The sequence below is a fragment of the Lampetra planeri genome, chromosome 60, assembly GCF_965212315.1.
Source record: "Lampetra planeri chromosome 60, kcLamPlan1.2.h2, whole genome shotgun sequence".
Lineage (NCBI taxonomy): Eukaryota > Metazoa > Chordata > Hyperoartia > Petromyzontiformes > Petromyzontidae > Lampetra > Lampetra planeri.
In genome coordinates this window covers 3,766,504-3,784,698 of record NC_136166.1, presented here as the reverse complement: position 1 = coordinate 3,784,698, position 18,195 = coordinate 3,766,504, and the positions used below count along the sequence as shown (strand labels likewise).

Here is an 18,195-nt window from a genome sequence, read left to right as displayed (position 1 = left end):
TATTTTTACTGGCAAATGAGGTTCCCATAGTGTAGATGCTTGCCCCGAGCTCTCATACTCTGATGGTGCATTGTCTTTGAGTTGTGCGCCTTTTGGCGTCATCTGGTCCAACCCATATGAGACTAGGCTCTAAGGAAAGCTGTCTCGGGTGTGGACCAATCAACTTCAAGGACAGTGCACATTATCAGAGTTATGTTCTTTTGTTTGTATTATGACTGCAGGTATTGCGGTCTATGCAAACATGACTCCTTGTAAAAAGGTGTCAGTTTTGTTGCCAGATAGAAGGGTAAAGAACCAATTATCATATTTTTACTGGCAAATGAGGTTCCCATAGTGTAGATGCTTGCCCCGAGCTCTCATACTCTGATGGTGCATTGTCTTTGAGTTGTGCGCCTTTTGGCGTCATCTGGTCCAACCCATATGAGACTAGGCTCTAAGGAAAGCTGTCTCGGGTGTGGACCAATCAACTTCAAGGACAGTGCACATTATCAGAGTTATGTTCTTTTGTTTGTATTATGACTGCAGGTATTGCGGTCTATGCAAACATGACTCCTTGTAAAAAGGTGTCAGTTTTGTTGCCAGATAGAAGGGTAAAGAACCAATTATCATATTTTTACTGGCAAATGAGGTTCCCATAGTGTAGATGCTTGCCCCGAGCTCTCATACTCTGATGGTGCATTGTCTTTGAGTTGTGCGCCTTTTGGCGTCATCTGGTCCAACCCATATGAGACTAGGCTCTAAGGAAAGCTGTCTCGGGTGTGGACCAATCAACTTCAAGGACAGTGCACATTATCAGAGTTATGTTCTTTTGTTTGTATTATGACTGCAGGTATTGCGGTCTATGCAAACATGACTCCTTGTAAAAAGGTGTCAGTTTTGTTGCCAGATAGAAGGGTAAAGAACCAATTATCATATTTTTACTGGCAAATGAGGTTCCCATAGTGTAGATGCTTACCCCGAGCTCTCATACTCTGATGGTGCATTGTCTTTGAGTTGTGCTCCTTTTGGCGTCATCTGGTCCAACCCATATGAGACTAGGCTCTAAGGAAAGCTGTCTCGGGTGTGGACCAATCAACTTCAAGGACAGTGCACATTATCAGAGTTATGTTCTTTTGTTTGTATTATGACTGCAGGTATTGCGGTCTATGCAAACATGACTCCTTGTAAAAAGGTGTCAGTTTTGTTGCCAGATAGAAGGGTAAAGAACCAATTATCATATTTTTACTGGCAAATGAGGTTCCCATAGTGATTCTTTTCTTCTTTCCCTCTTCATATAATCAGATAAATTCTGATCTACATGCACTAAGTGTCCTGTGTATGTGTGTTTAAGCTGTGTCCCTCCAGTAGTTATTTCATTGGCCCACTGACGTGTTTTCTGGTTGTGGCACATATTGTGCACAATGTACAACGTTTCACTTCACGTGCTGGGAGCTTCTGAGTATATTCAGTTAAATGACGCGAGAACAGATTGGAGTGCTTCCTAGCAAATATGCTGACGCTGGGCCAATTTGATAATATAATTATGGAAGCTCGTGTTGAAGTCTTGAATATCGGTCCAACGTCAGCATGTTTGCTGGGTATACAGAACAACCATGAAAACCCATGGAATTGGTTATTTACATGGTTTCTTAAAAATACATTTTTTTTTACCTAACATGTATTTTAAGTCCAACAGTGATGCTGTTATTGTCACGGACAACATTTACACGTAAAATTACACACCTCGAGGGGTGCCACATGATAACTTTGTTTTTCTGTGTAAACACTAAACTATCAGTGGAATAATACATAGCAACCACAAACAAATGATCACACTCATTTAGCACCACTTTCAAGACACGATTTGCTTCCAGGAGTAAATATGGATCTAAAACGTTTAACTTCACTAATACATTTTTTATGGTAATTTTAATTATGGATTTTGTGTTGTACCATAGTATGAGTCTCGTCAAGGTCAAGCTTGGTCTAGGGAGGTCCAAGCTTAGTTTTACAGGTCCGAGTGTATTATTGTATCGTTCAAATTTAGTCAAAACAGGTTCTGGTTTATTATTGTCTAGTTCAGGTTTAGTTTAGACAGGTTCCAGTTTATTATTGTTTAGTTTAAGTTTAGTCTAGTCAGGTTCCGGCTTTTTGCAATCACTCTTATCCGTGATAATAGAATTATGGAAGCTCGTGTTGAAGCCTTGAACCTAAGGCTCATTCAGGACAACAATATATATATATTTTTTAATATTCTACTTTGTCAATTCTACAAGACAAACACAATGCATTCAAGTGGTACATCCAAAGCCGTGCCCGACCGCCTTTGTCTCCCCAGTGCCTGTCATTGCATGCTGCAGCAGGTGTTCATTTTAAGGCTGAGGGGGGGTAACCAAGGCCGTTTCATACTTCAACACATGTACTACTCACACACCCCACCAAGGGGCAAATAAGTGGGTCTGTGTCCACACAAGTCTGGGGATGACCTCCGAAATAAGGGAGGATGGCGTTGATGACATCAGGTGCCAGGATGTCTGCGGAGCCACAACAAAAGGTCAACTAAGACTGAACGGATGAATGCTCGAAGGGCGTGAAAGTGGGAGGACCTTTGGGCGTTTGATTTGTTTGGGAATTAATTAAATAAGCTAGAAATGTCTATATAACAGTATACAAAAAAATCATTATCGTTAGTCTTGCAGGGGCAAACCTCGGGGTTTGGCCCTCGTAATACGTTGGAGCGTTGCAGAGGCAAATGCTCTGAGTCGCTAAGAGTAGCCAAGTGTTTTATATTTTCTTCATATTTTGAGTCACAGAGTCAAGGACTTCAATAAATTGTACTTTGCTAAGCTAAGAGTTGTGATAAGCTCAGGCGCGTGTTTAAAGGAATATTCCTATTATACTTTGATAAGATAAGAGGTGTGAGAAGTTAAGCGGAGACTTGAGTTATACAGCATATCGAGTGTTCACGAAAGATTGTCCAAGCTATAGGCTGGAAAAGGTTCCGTTGGTTGAGCCCAGTGACTGACATTGCATGAAAGTTGTGGAGAGGCCGGGAATGTGTGGACACGTGCAGGCTGGTGCACAGCGGGGGATCTTTAAGGGTGAGCGACCAAGGGTGCTCGCAAACCAATCCACTCCCAAAGCTGTTGACAGGCAGAGTGCTGGGCTCGCATGGCCACAGCATGCTCCAGCTGCAGATCGAACCTGGCGTGCAAACAACCTGCAAGCGTGTGGTGCGGCAGCTAACAGCTGACTTGCACCGTGCTGACTCGAGAGCCGTGACACACTCTAGCTGTGGATCGAGCATGATGCACAGACAACACTGCGAACGAATAGCGAGCAGTGTGGCCGCGAGTGCACACCACCTGTGGACCAAGCCTGCCATTCTACACATCGGTGTGCGTCTTGAGGTATCTTTCGGGAAGATAGAAGGTGAGACATTAGCTTTACCAAGGCCGTAGCCATGGAGTCAACATTGGGGGGGACTAAATCTTCCAGGGTGTCTGGGGGTCCCAACCCAGAAAATATCTAATTTTGATAACTAATTTCCTGCCTAAAATATAAAAAAATTCACGAACACATGGGATGGACTTTTTATTTATGTTTTACAATGTCTAATAGTGTATTGTATTACATTGCTCTGTTTTTACTTTTTTACCATTTCTTGTTTCATTGTATGTAATGGCAGAGGTTAGGGATTAATAAAGTACTACCATAACCACAATCATATGAACAGAAATCTATACATTAATTTATATGAAGACATGTGTAATAATCCTTCTTGAGACTGCTTCGGAATCAGTCCTTTTTATTTCCACTTCCACAAATACACTTTACTCACACACCCTCCGTTGCTGGCAGACAACGGAGAGAGGGCAGACTTCACACCAAGTCCCCACCGCGCACGTGGCACCCAGAGCCCCCGTCCGCGCGTGACCCTGCTCTTGTCGTTCCCAAGTCTGCTCTCGATCATTCTCTCTCTCTTAATCTCTTCGTCACGTGGTACCCCCCAGCCAATACTCCATGGACAGCCTTGACCGTTCTCGATGGTTCCCTGTCAATCCCGGGACCACGCCTCTGATCCGGCTCCCCATTAGCTGGGGCCCCGAATGGCCAGGCCAATCACCCCTGATGACATGCCGTGATCACGCCGAGGCCATGCTCCCTATCTCAACCCTTATTGGCTACAAAGCAGGACCGGCAAGCCAATCCCCACGTGAACCCTCTATGGCTGTTATTACACATGTACAGATATTGTGGCCAAGGTTGAGCAAATAGTTGTTTTTATTTACATAGCATAGCAATTATTTTTATAGCAATATATTGGGCGGGACATTTTGAGAAATTTGAATATTGGGGGGGGGGGGGGGGATGTGTCCCGGGGCTCACCATGGTGAAGGAAGTACAGTCAGTTGTGCAATTGCGCGGCATACAGGAGGGCAAGATGAATGGGAAGCGACGCCGGGACAGAAGCCCCCAAGACAAAGAGGACACCGCTCACATTTTGCAGCAGGAATAGAGGAACGCCGGGCTGAAAGGGCAGAAGGGGAAGAAGGAATGACGAGGCCAAGATGTCAGGGATGAAAGGGAGATGGTGAGAGGGGTAGAGCGAAGAGGGAGAAGGAAGAAACCAGCATAAGTGAGCTGCACGGAGGAGCAGAATATGTTTTCGAAGGAGCCGGTGGCAGGGAGAGAGGAGGGATTCATAGTGGGGGTGGCCACACAAAAATCACATGATTTATGGGAGGATTGGGCTGATTTAGATATATAGCTATTTTCACGATTTATTTCCTTGCGAGATCGTAATCCAATTATGCTCAGCAGTTCTTCCATTATATCCTTTTCTGTGGGCAGTTCTCTAACATTGTTTGTTGACCTTCCCCACACGGCTGGCTACGTACGGTGCAAAATAAGTTAAACATGCATACAACATGAGGCGATGTACTGCTATTTACAAGAATTCGACATTTCTTAATCTTGTGACATGATTTAAAAAAATACATTTATATACTTTTTGTATAATCTCAACATTAAAGGCGACTTCCTGCTCAAATGAGCATTAAGGCAGTGCTCATCTCTAGTTTACAGCCCTGAGCGTTGGGTGGAAATTCCACATTCCTATGGCAGAGCTGGTTTATTAACAGGGCAAACCACTGTTGACTTCCCCGAAAAGTGTTTACTCACTTGATCGAAACTGGACGGATGATGGGCTGAGTGAACCCCAACCACGATTTTAACTCGTGACTTACTGACTGCAACGCTCTCACTATACCGGTGAGCCCCCAGACTGGCTATGATGGATGCAAGACATCGTTGCAAATCATTGAAACACTGCAACATCACTTTCTTGACAGGCTTAGGCAGCCTGCAGGCACTGCTCACCTGCAGGTCTTCTGTTATTATTGAGTGATCTGACACCAGCGTATCCAGGGTTTCAATGTACTGCTGAACGTCACCCGGTTTGTACAGCTGCGTGCTGCTATTAGTCAGGCCCATCAGTAACGATGACGTGACCTGAGGAGGAAACAGGGAGCGGCATTACGGTAAACTACTGGAAACACACGCAACCACTTTAAACATCGTTACATTGAGGAGCAGTCATGCAATCGATTGTTCTCTATAGAGCCCCTCTGGAGGGTATTTGACCTACTCTTCCAGAGCTGGCCAAATGTCTTGGAAGAGGTGAAAATGGCCACACTTTACCCCACCATACGCTATCGCCAATAGTGATCAACATTAAATGTTGTATATTCTTGCAAAATCTTAATTGTCACGGCAACTACTTCTTACACAAGCGAGAAATTGCAATTTGAATACAAAGCAAGGCCATAGCCATGGAGTCAACATTGGGGGGGGACCAAATCTCCCAGGGGGTCTGGGGGTCCCCCCCCCCCAGAAAAAATAAATCTAAATTTGAAAACTAATTTCCTGCCATTTCCTGCCTAAAATATACAAAAATTCACTAACACATAGGATGGACTTTTTATTTATTGTTTACAATGTCTAATAGTGTATTACATTTCTGTTTTTTCTTTTTTACCTTTTCTTGTTTCATTGTATGTAATGGCAGAAATTAAGGGTTAATAAAGTACAACCATAACCACAATCATATGAACAGAAATTATTTTATAGCAATATATTGGGGGGGGGGGGGCATTTTGAGCATATTTTAATATTGGGGGGGATGTGTCCCAATGTATATTATAATTTCGGCCTTGATACAAAGTACGGGAGTTTGTTTACCTATGGCCACATCATCCGGGAAGGACTCCGACATCTCATCAGATCCCAGAAGCTAAGCGGTTTTGAGCCTGGATAGTCCGTGGATGGGCGCCCACCTTGCACATCATCGTAGGACCGGCTGCCGTGCTGCATTTGTAAATATACTGCCATTTTTAATTATCTCACAGCTCTCACCATTCTTTTTATATAAAACAAGATCGGCGATAATCGGCTTATTAATTGACTAATCGTAATCAGCTAATGTTTTGGTGGTCGGTCACATGCGTCCCTTTAAAATTGGTGGCCGCCCTTACAGCCTTCCCTTTCGAAAGTTGGAAACCCCCACCAAGCCATTCTCAGTGTGACGCGTCCCATGATGTCAGTAATTATAAAATTAGTAATGTCACCGAACCCAGTATTTTTCCGCCAACTATTTGTCTGACTTGGGATTCGGAAATTAAGTGACAGCAAAACGGATTTGCGAAGCGTCGCGTCGGGGGAACTCACCGCAGCAGTGGTGTTGCGATCGGTAATGCCGCTGAGGAGGCTGGAATATACCTGGATCATCAAAACGGCTTGGTTCGTATCAGAAGATTGTATCAAGTATGACATCATTCCATTTGGGGATATAAAGCTGCTCAATGAATTCTGCAATTCACTAGCTGCAGGTTTCCGCACCTAGAAAACATAAGAAACACAAATTAATTATCTGTATTGCAAATGCAACGTTTAACAAGACGAATGATATATTGTAAATATAGTCGCACATTTTAGCCAACAGAGCTCCTTGGCCACTCATCAAATATATAAATGTCCTCACTCTTGAGCACTGGATTGGGCTAAGTGAACCAAGACCACAATTTGTAATTAATTTTGGGGCTAATGACCATGATGAGATGAACAGAATCTATCCACTTGAATGCCTGGTTATGATTAACAGCGACTGCTTGGGATCTAACTCAGGACTCAGCATCTGTTGTGATATTTGAGATGTGTAACAACTGCATCTGCGCAAGTGAGCCAACTACTGTACGTCAAAGCCCTGCTGCATGAACCCGACACAAAACATCGTGCCAGCGTTGGTGAGTTCGTGGCGCCAAATTCAGTGGCGGCTCCTGCAACATCTCTCAGGGGGGGCAAATGTTTGGATGATTGATAAGGATAAGGTCCACCCATGCAATGGATAAATTAACAGCTTAAGCATGGAAAGGCAACTTCACTACTTTAATATTAATGAAAAATAAAGTGACTCTTACAATACATCTCCTTGTTTGTTTCTATACTCACTATTATTACACTGCTTACATCACATTACTCGCTTAATACACTGCTTACTTATACTGAAATTTTGCTCTTCTCTCTTTCAAAGTAGCAAAGTGATCAATTACTCTCTCATTGAAAGCAGGCATGTTCCTGACTAGTTCCCTCTCCATGGAAAGCATAGCCATTGCATTCAGACGTTCCTGTCCCATTACATTTCTCAGGAATGTCTTGATTCTCTTTAAGGTTGAGAAACACCTCTCAGCTTCAGCAGTTGTCATGGGAGTGGTTATGAGGATGTTCAACAGAGCAACAGTCTCTGAAAAAGTATCCTGGAGGTTGTACTTCAGCAAAACCTGGTACAGCGCTCGTGCACCACAGCAGCCCTTGAATTCTGGACTCTCATAAATGACAGACAGTTCAGTCTTCAGCTTCGCCTTATTTAACATAGGGTATGCCCTGACAGTGATGTTCAGAGCCTCAACAGGGAATGTATGGCCATGTGGTTGAAACATTTTTCCTTGTAGCAGCGTGGCACTTAAAAGGTGGTCGGTAAAGGAGAACCTTTCTTTGGTGTGGACCAAGATTGTGTCGCAGACCTGACAAAATAAATACATTTATTTTAGTTATAAAATAAATTATTTATTATAATAAAAATATTGAGATACAAGGTTTCCATCCCGACAGCAACAATGTATCAGGCAGAATCCATATTTTATATCTCCATATTTTTTCAAAAATTAATGCTATTGGTCACCCTTTACATCTATCAATGTGTTTTACAAATATTTAACCAATGAAAAGCATTAAAAGAGCTTGGAAATTATTTTGGGGAAAAAACAGGTTTTCTTTCGTTTCCTGAAAAGTAACAGTTTTGGACATACAAGGCTTCCGTCCGACAGCAATGATTTATGTGTGTGTTATTACGTTAATTAACATTTTACCAAAATTCAAGCTCAAATGGAGTTTGACAAGGGTTTTTAACCAGTAAATTAAAGATTCCACTAGGTGGCGACAAATAATATTGTTGACTGAAACGTGCTTACGTATGATGACGTAAGCACGTTAGTGCGAGCCCTCCCGGAAGCCATAGAGACTGCATTGCAGCGCCTGCCGTTAGAAAAAAAACATCTTTGAATGTAAGTCTATGGGAACACTCTGGGCGATTCTCAGCCAGAGTGAAATCGCCCAAAAAGAGGCGGTACTCCACAGAACGTGACATGACGCTGATTGGACTATATCCAGAGGCACAGTAACGCCGAGCGTAACTCTGTGATTGAATGAGATTGTTAATGTGATTGAAAAAGTCCCTTTCACACTTTGGTGGTGCGTCGCCCAATCGCCCTAATGAAGAAACCGCCCCTGGCCAAATTACACGTAAATTATCAGTAGTTTAAAGAACCCCCCACCCAGTTAATCGTTATTCGATCAATAGTAATACCAAAATAAAATAATTAGTCCCGTGTGCTGCCACTATGCTCACTCTCCAGGTATGTTGATGCTCTCCGATAAAAAAAACACAATAACGTACACCAACAAGGAGTGAAGTAAAATCAAGATACAAACAGAGATGGAAGAAAACACGGGAGACAAAACAGAGTAAGTGAGAGAGACAAACACGGAATGAAATACAGACACATGTAATTCAATGGATACACAGACGGAATGAAATAGAAATGCACACGGAATGAAATAGACACAAACGGAATTAAAGAGACAAACACGGAATGAAAGAGACACAAAATCAGATGAAGATGTCCGAGGGAGGCAGGCGTCTCAAGAAGTCATGCTACGCGACGCGTAGCTCCAGGTGGGTAGCGCTGGAGGTTGTGTATTTCAAGAACGTTGTACGCTTTCCAACGCTCAATGGTTTAAGCTCTGAACGATTAACAATCATATTTGTTATACCATCACATATGGAATGATGTAATATCAACGATAATCTTTTTGTCCATTTTGAATAATATATCGTGATTATCGTTGCTAATTTAAACTCAAATATTTACGTTATAACGACATCTATATTGAGAGTCGTACATTAATAGCAATGTACCAATTTAGTGCCGCACAGAATGATGTTCAGAGTAATTTATAGCATGATGCGAATGTGACTTCATTATTTTAATAGCCTATTTAATTATTTGTAATAAAGGACTCCGTCACACGATGTTGATCTCCGTCGGTCCTTCATTTGTGTTCCTCTTCCGCTTACCCCGCTGGCCTCCTTCTCGGCCCAGCGTCGTCTCTCCTTGCGCCCCGCGCACTCTGCAGCTACCCTGCTGCTCCCTACGCAGCCCCACTGCTGCTCCTCTATGCAGCTACTCTGCTGCTCCACTAGCCCTGCAGCTACTCTGCTGCCTGTGCAACCTCGCACCCTCTGTTAGCCTCTGCCAGTTCTGCAGCTACTTGGCTGCTCCGTGCAACCTCACACGCCCTGTGCTAGCCTCCGCTAGCTCTGCAGCTACTCTGCTGCTCCGTGCAACCTCGCACGCCCTGTGCGCCCCGCGCACTCTGCTTTCTCCTCACCCCGCTGGCTGGCGCCGTCCGATGAGCCCCTCAGCCACCAGGCTGAGGCACGGTGGCCACCCAACGTGGTCTCCCCTCTTCACTCCCTCGACTCCCCCAGATGTCTTCCGGTCTCCTTCCTATAACCCCTCGCCCACGTGACCCTGACTCCTCCCTCTCCCACGTGACCCTGACTCCTCCCTCTCGGATCGTCACATCCGACCTGCCCATTTACGCTCGCATTACATATTGATTGCGTATCTCACAGTAAGTGCATAATAAAATAACTCAATTGGGACTATACATAACAATAATCACCTCCAACCGGCAGACCAATGCTCCAGGTCACTCCTGCAAATGAAACTCATCCTGGTCTCTTGAGTTCTCACCTGGTTAGACAAACTCAACTTGAAACTGAGTGTTGGAGATTTTAAAGTCGCAATCATTAAAGACTTATGGAAGCCTTATGTTATCTGCATATGCAATGACAGGGTGCCACCTGTCGGCCTGGAAGGGTAATCACGAGTATGGGCAAGGTTATGTTACAACTAATTTGCAGGGGGGCATATCTGGGTTAAAGGTAAAAGGTGGGGCTAGCAGCTGGGAAGCTCCGGGAACCTGCTCGAAGGTTCTGGAAGGGGGCGTGGCCAGAGGCGGGGCCTGGCCACGACGATAGGTATATAAGGGGGAAGGAACCGCAGGTTCAGGGTTGTTGCGGGGTCCCGGGTCCTGGCTGTGTCGCTGTTCGCCGTCATCTCTCTCCGTCGTCCGGCCGCATGGAAGATCCTCTTCACGGCTCCCATCGCCGTCATCATCACACTAGTCAGTCAGCTGTGTGGTTGGATGTAGGCGATGGGACTATGTAGAGAGGTCGGCTGTGCGTAGCTAAAGTAGACACGTATATATATATATTACCCAGTGTTGTACCCAGTGAGCGGAGATGTAGATATGTATCGGCCTGTGTTGTGCCCTGTGTGAGAATAAATAAGAATCCCTCTCTACACGACGTGTCTTGGAAGTCGCTCATTACACCTGTTTCAAAGTCACAATTATTAAAATACTTATGGCAGGCTTATGCTGCTTCCATGTTTCAAAGTAATATTTGTGTGGTACGGCAAAGTACAAAACGATACAATAAAAATTGTCCATGGATTGCCACAATACAGTACAATTTGGATGTAATATATACAAATAGCAAGTTTCTGGAAGATTCAACGAGGACACTTTTATAGTCCCGTCCACTCACTCAATCACGAGCACCGTCCAAACAGAGATTGACCTCCTCGCTGACATCGGCCCCGCCTACTTCGCATTGGCACTGCCCACTGCTCAGGCAACCCCGCCCACTGTTCAGGCAGCCCCGCCCACTATTCAATATCAAGAGTTGAGCATGAGCGGAGAAAATGGGTCATTGGGAACCAAAACCCGATTTTCGCTGATGTGTTGTCAGGACATATGAATAGCCTCTCTGAACCTGGGACTGTCCCTGACAAAACCATGAAGTTTGATAGCTTTAAAGCGAGACCAAAAGTTTGTAAAATTGAGTGGCGTCGAGAGTTCTCATCCTTACGTGCAAATCGAAGGAGAACGGCGTGCACTCCCAGTCGTTGCAGATGGACACGGTCATCTTCAGAAGGTCTCCGTTGGTGGGGTCCCCGGCTGGCAAGAGGAATGGTGGTGGGACCGCCAGCTTGGTGGTCTTTAGCGTGTAAATGAGGTCTCCCACGAGAGCTGAGTAGATGTACGTGAAGACAATTCCTTTGTCCACAGACTCGTTCCTAATCCCCCTCCCTTCATCGTCCAGCCAGTAATTGCACTCAAACTGGAACCACGTCACGCCAGAAATGCCTGCCGCAAGAGAATGTTAATTATTCCTATATACTATATATGTATAAAGCAAAGCATTCAATATATTTTGTACATCTCTATTTTAACGCTTTCTAACGAAGGGTGAAAATATAAATGCAAAAGCTATTACCGTCTATCCGTCCATCCATCTGTCTGTTACAAGAGGTCATTGGATCAAAGATGATATATAACATTGCAGTTAACATTGTGTTGCCACGAGGGGCCAAAAAGGAAACCGACCACTTGGATTAATGGGTTACCCAAAATATGTGACACAAAACCAGAATTAAAAGCTTAGGAAGGGAAGGCGATGAATGGTGTCAACCCTGTCGGCTTAGCTACCTAGTTCTGATGACATTTGGGAAGAGTTCGACTTGAGCAAATAATATCAAAGGTAGCACTACCATATTACCGGTCAGGGAGATGTCTAACTCTCCAGCATGAGGCGGGGGGGCGGACAGGAACATTGTCCGCATTTTGTGTGGAGGCGAGCTGTAGCCGGGGGGATGGTGGCTTCATTGAACGCATCACGACCACAAGATTACATCCCCGCGACAGGGATGTTTGCTATCCCCCCTTTACCCTCACAAGTATATTTCCACCTCTGTCCCCTCCGTGGTGGTACCGTCCATCTTCTTCTAAGTCAGAAGATGCCATTATTACCTCAGGTCAAGTCAAATTCATTTCGTGTAACCAAGTCAGAAGCCACGAGACCAGGATGAGTCTCATTTGCAAGAGTGACCGGGGCCACCAAAATGCAAAAAAATAAAATCAAGTACAGCAATAAAGCAAATATATAATAATGCAAAAAAACTATTTGCTGGAGAAATCGCGAATACTCGACCAACATAAACAAGCAAGTGTATGTCAAATAATTTTCACTTCTCGGATTTTCTCTCTCCATGAGCTTCTATGTTGTGCCTCTCTTCCACTCACATCCAATGTCGCCTTTTGCTTCCACCGCATCCTCTCACCCTCAGGCTCCCTCTGCTCTGCACCGATGGTATAATATCTTCTCAAGAATGTAAATAAATCCCACTTAGGCTAACCTATGCATTACTCCTCCTTTTCCTTAGCAATATTTACAAAACCCACCTGAGGATTGTCATATTTGTCTTTTCAAAACACTCGTATTTCTTCTGTAGTGGCCACGTCTGTGCACCATATAATATGACTGACTGTATCTTGTATCACTGCTCTACATGTGCAGCTGAAGTTGGAATATGCTTGTCACCCTGACTGCACTCGACATAATTCAACGTAATGCGGTCGGCTTCATTGATGATCCAAACACTTACTGATTCACTCCAGTCACTCGCTCATCTCCTTATCGCTCTTCTATCATTACTACCATGGTTACTGTTCCTATGAACTTCGCTCATTGATTAGTCCACCCATGTAGAGGACTCAGTTTACCTGACTTTAATGTTTTGTCTTTTCCACCTTGTGTTCAACCACCACACTTCAGGTCACAGCATTGCTATTCCTGCTCCTCCCTTCACACTGGTAACCTTTGGAAATCCCTGTTATTGTCGTCTCTTTTCCCAAGTTCTCCTTGATTCAAGGATCGCGTTAACTTTGATCTATGATACATTCAATCGTGCTGTTTGTCGTTGGCCACATGCCATACTGAACATATAGGCTCTGTGCTTAGAAACAATACATACCAGATTCCCTTTCAGTTTCACTGGCACCTTTCTATCACGTACAATTCCATAAGTCTATCTGCAGAACTGTCTTCTCTAAGATGAATTGGTATTTCACCGGGTTGTCGATATGGTAGCCACAAAGCGTTGTAACATCTCACCCGTGTTGTTATTAGATGCACACGTGCCATTATACGGAGGTAATTTGGCTCTGCCTGTCAAACGTGCCTCACTCGGGGAATTATTTGGATCTGAGGCTTTAACCACCACAATGTAGGCCGAACCGGGCTGCAGAACCCCATTCATCACCACCAGCCCATCCGATGTGATGCCTGCAGAACAACAGTGGGACATATAGAGCAGGAAAGTTAAGAAGAGCACTGGGCATATATTATAAGTGAGTTATCAGCCAAACTGTGGATGCCGGAGAAGTAAATGTGGTGTCCCGCTTGCTACCGGACTTGGTGAGGCTACTGAATGATGGCACCAACACTCCATCTTTAAACATGGACCAAGCGAGAGACACGCCATCCAGACTGGCACAGTCGAGACACTCGACCTTTAGTGCCCAATCGTCCTGGCTGCTGAGAAACTCATCGCAGTTGCTGATACACCTATCAAACACACACACAGAGATAAGAAGGTAGGTTGGAACGATTCCCCCCCTGACGCTTCAATAACATTCTTTATTTTGGCTATTGGTAATTCTACTGAATTGTAACAATCATAAACATGGTCTGATTTCCACAACTTGCAGCTTCTTCTTCTGTTGTATGGCAGGGAGCTGAAGTCACACACAACGAGTTGAGTTGCCACCTCAGATGAAATTGATTTAACCCTGCTCCTGGCTCTGCTTGGCCCTAAGTAAAATCCAGATGTCTTGTGAGGTCAGATTTTCACAGATTGGATTTGGCTTGGCTCGGGGACACTCCCATTACGACGAGGGCTCCACATTGACTCAGCTTGGATGTGCGAATGGAAAAAATTAACCCGTAAAAACAAAGTTTTTCACTATAAATCCTTTATATACGTGGCATCGGTTTTATTTTATTATTCATTTCTGTTTTTCTTGAGAAAGAGTTTCATTTTTATCACATTGGTATTTTAAATTAAATATGAAAAAATGTTTTTCCTAAAAAGTGGAAAATTTTGTTTCACGAAAATAAATTGTCACGCACAACGAGTCTGTGTGCAAAATGTCAGCTCGATTGGATCACGGGAAGTGGGTTAAAAAACGACTGAAAGTTTTGCACGGTCGTAAGCGTGCAAGCAAACAAGCAAGTGAACTTAATATAAAGGATTTAAAAAGGAGTACAAGTGCATCGTTAAGAAACCTGATGGTAACCGCCATTACTATGAGGGCCCCGCACTGACTCAACTCAGATGTGCGAATGGAAAAGAAGTAGGAGTGCATCAATAACAAACCTGATGGTAATGAGTAATACAGTGCCGCTGGCCACGGTGCCGATCTGCGTGTAATTCGCTGTGCGGTCTCCCTTCTTTGCCGTCGCTGTCACCGTGACGTTGCTGCCCACCGTCAGCAGCTGCCGGGCCACGGTGAAAACCCCACCGGCAGCAGTTGCTGCGCTGCCCGCAACACCTCCATCACAAGCGGCAGCAACAGCAGGAGCAGCTGCGGTCACCTGGCAAGTCCAGTTGAAGGAGATCCCCGCGCTTCCAGCCGAGGGGTCGTCTGGGTCGGAGCTCTCGGTGGCCGCGTCAAACACGGCATTGCTCTGGTAGCCGAGCGTGCGTGTCGTGCCGCCCACGATGGTCAATTTGAGTGGAGTTGGGATGGAGCGGACATAGATGGTGGCCGTCTGGTTGACGATGAATTCTAGGTCCAAAGTCCCAGTTACTGAGATGGAGTAGAGGCCTGGCTTAAAGTAGCCCGGTGCAAATTGGTAGTATCCACCGATGTTTACTGGGGAGCTGTACGACTGATTGGTCACAGCGTTCTTGATGTTCCAAAAAAAAATGTTCCTAAAACAAAAGCAGAATGCTAATTTGATTTTGTAATCAATGCAAACCAGAAAAATAATCAACCTCTTAAAGATGTTGAATCTGAAAAACAAGCTAAGGTAAATACAACTTCAACAGGGTAACACTTTGCGTTTCCTTTTACTGCATTCCATCTCAGGTTTAGAACATGCCTTAGCTGTGTCCATCCGTATTTCTGCTGTGGAAAGTATTATAACTCCCGTGAAGATGATACAATATGAACAAAACTTTAGCATAAAGTTACCCTAGAAAAAAGTGAATAGGCCTAAGGGTTTCCGAAAATCTGGAGGCATAAAGACCGCCATAGCATTCTGAACCCTGCAAACTGTGGCGCTCCCTCCTGAGCAGGGCTATCATCCATGCCCCATGGTCTTATCGTGGCCTGCATATGGCCGCTTCCTGTGTGCCTGGTACAAACAATATTAAAATTAAATTAAACTTTCCGAGGCCAATCAGTTGTTGAAAACTATGACATAATCACGTGTCCCTCTGCACAGTGTTTCCGAAAGTGTTTATCGATGTTGCAGCTGGATCCTTCCACAATGCAATAAATGCACAACAGACATTGACCCAATTATGTATTTTTCTTTTGAATTAGCCACGTTGACATATTTCCAGGCCTTGCCGTTTCATTTAACTTGGCTCTTGTAGACATTTAGAGACTGAATCCATTATTCATAAAGAGGCCGTTTGTGGACACGTCACCATGGCCAAATCCGCTGATGCCACACCTTGCTGCCAACACTCTCTACCCTCCACCAGCTGCTGAACATGAAACATTCGGTGACTCCCAAGATCTGCGCCCTGAAAGTTTCCCACCATCTGCTCTTATCGCCTCCCCTTGGTCACCAGACTCGTGTAGACAACTCCCACGCCCGTCCCACCCAGTGCAACCGTTTTTTTCTCATCTGAACATTCACGTACGTTCTCTTTCAGGCTTTTGGACTGCTTCTCCTGTCTTGCCATGCAATTCCTAGCATCCGTCACAGACACCTGGCCTCAAAATTCCAGCAAATTATATTCGAGCTGCTTTGTTAGCATTCGCTCTGTGGTCTACAAAGTAACAGACCACACTCTGGACTCAACATTTCTTTACACTCAGACTAAACTAACTTATCTTCTAAATTGGTTTACCTAGCTCATAAAGTACCTGCCCTGCTAAAGCAATGAGTCTCTTGGTCTTGATCACACAGCTGCCTGCATTAAGGACATTACTTCCTAAGTACACCAAGTACTCTAGCCCCTTTATAGCTTCTCTCGTCCGACCGTGACTTGTAGTCCTACTACAAGAAATCCAAATCACAGTAATGAGTTAGACCGTTGGGCTAAGTCAGCTCGGGACTACAGGTACAAACTCCCAGACCCCCAGGAAGAGGGCTGGGGCATAACGTCACTCTTCAGGCCCTTACAGACGGTTTCAGAAGGGAGGAGTGGCCAGGGGTGGAGTGAGTCAGAATACAGTATAAAAGGCGGTCCCCTGAACGGGTCCGGCAATCGTCGTTCACCTGAAGATTCAAGAGCCACCCTGGAGCTGCCACCTTGAAGGCCCGAAGCGAAGAGCCCAAAGGGCAGAACCCGACCCCTGGCTAGGGTCGGGCCAAAAGCTTAACAAGTGAAGAGGCTAGAGCATAGCCAGTGTTAGGCAGGCTAGCTGGAGGAATATCTCCCTAAGTATCGGGTGGAAGGGGACGTACCCCTTTGTGTTATTGATTCGTTATAAGCGTGCTGCTTTCAGAAGAGAGACGTCTCTGCAAGTTTTATACCCACTACACATGTAACCGAATTGCACCACTGTTCAATCAGGTGTTGACTCGGCTCGATCCCTTTTTCAAACGTGATATTTTATCTTACAATATTTGAAATTAGTGCTTTTCTCAGATGTAGGTGCCACTTACTTTAAGCTGGTTATTACACACTCCGTGATGATGACGGCAGTCAGCGTGAACACCTCACTCTGTCCAAGCACTCGAGCCATCTCGGGAGTAGTCGAGTTGTCATCAAGCACCACCGACACCACCTTACAGCCCAACGGATTCACGCTCACTTCCAGGCTGTAGTTGTCATGTGACCAGTTCGTGATCTCCTCAATAGTGACCTTCATGATCCCAAATGTCGAATAGGTGTACGGGAACTCGAAGGTGGCTTGTTTCAAGCGTGGTATCAACGGGCACTTACACAGACTGCTACACAGCGAGGAACCAACGATCGTCTGGCTTCCATCTCCCAAGGTCCAGCGATAGCAGACCAGCTCGTTTAAAATGTTGTTTCCCACAAATAATAAGTTCGCGTTGACAGATGTGACATGGTAGTCAGGTTGCGTGGGGTTAGCCTTGTAGAACCATCCCATGATCTCAAAACGAACAGATATGTTGTTTTTCCACTTTATAAAATCCAGGCGGACTCTTTGGCACAGGAAGCTAATCCAGAACAGCACTCGCGTTTTCAAAACTGGGTCATTGTTCAGCAGAGACAAATCCTATTTTAAAGAGGGAAAACAATCGTGCATTTGCATGGGGTTGTAATGCTTTGCAACACGCGTTTTATCCTCAAAAGCATTGAATTAGTGTGAGCTGGCAGAAATGTCTACATTTATTCATTCTACATGCTTTGCAAAATCCAGAAACATTGTGCAGTTTCCAGAGTGTTTGACACACACACAACAATGGCTGCAATTCGCCACGAAGTGGCAGTGATGTCACCAAAAGCCTTTGTGTAAGGCTAGGTGTAATTTTAG

At 44.8% G+C, this 18,195-nt stretch overlaps 1 protein-coding gene across 1 annotated transcript in view; it reads right to left on the bottom strand.

Annotated features, from left to right (window-relative positions):
* Positions 1-18,195, bottom strand: part of LOC144736258 (polycystin family receptor for egg jelly-like) — a 130,655-nt gene that overhangs the window by 63,402 nt on the left and 49,058 nt on the right. Inside the window, exons 9-15 of the mRNA XM_078618880.1 lie at positions 17,357-17,937; positions 14,886-15,443; positions 13,917-14,074; positions 13,622-13,792; positions 11,537-11,814; positions 6,709-6,879; positions 5,362-5,493 (exon numbers count right to left, since the gene is read on the bottom strand). Coding sequence (XP_078475006.1) covers positions 5,362-5,493; positions 6,709-6,879; positions 11,537-11,814; positions 13,622-13,792; positions 13,917-14,074; positions 14,886-15,443; positions 17,357-17,937 — 2,049 coding nt within the window. The remainder of the gene's footprint in view (positions 1-5,361; positions 5,494-6,708; positions 6,880-11,536; positions 11,815-13,621; positions 13,793-13,916; positions 14,075-14,885; positions 15,444-17,356; positions 17,938-18,195) is intronic.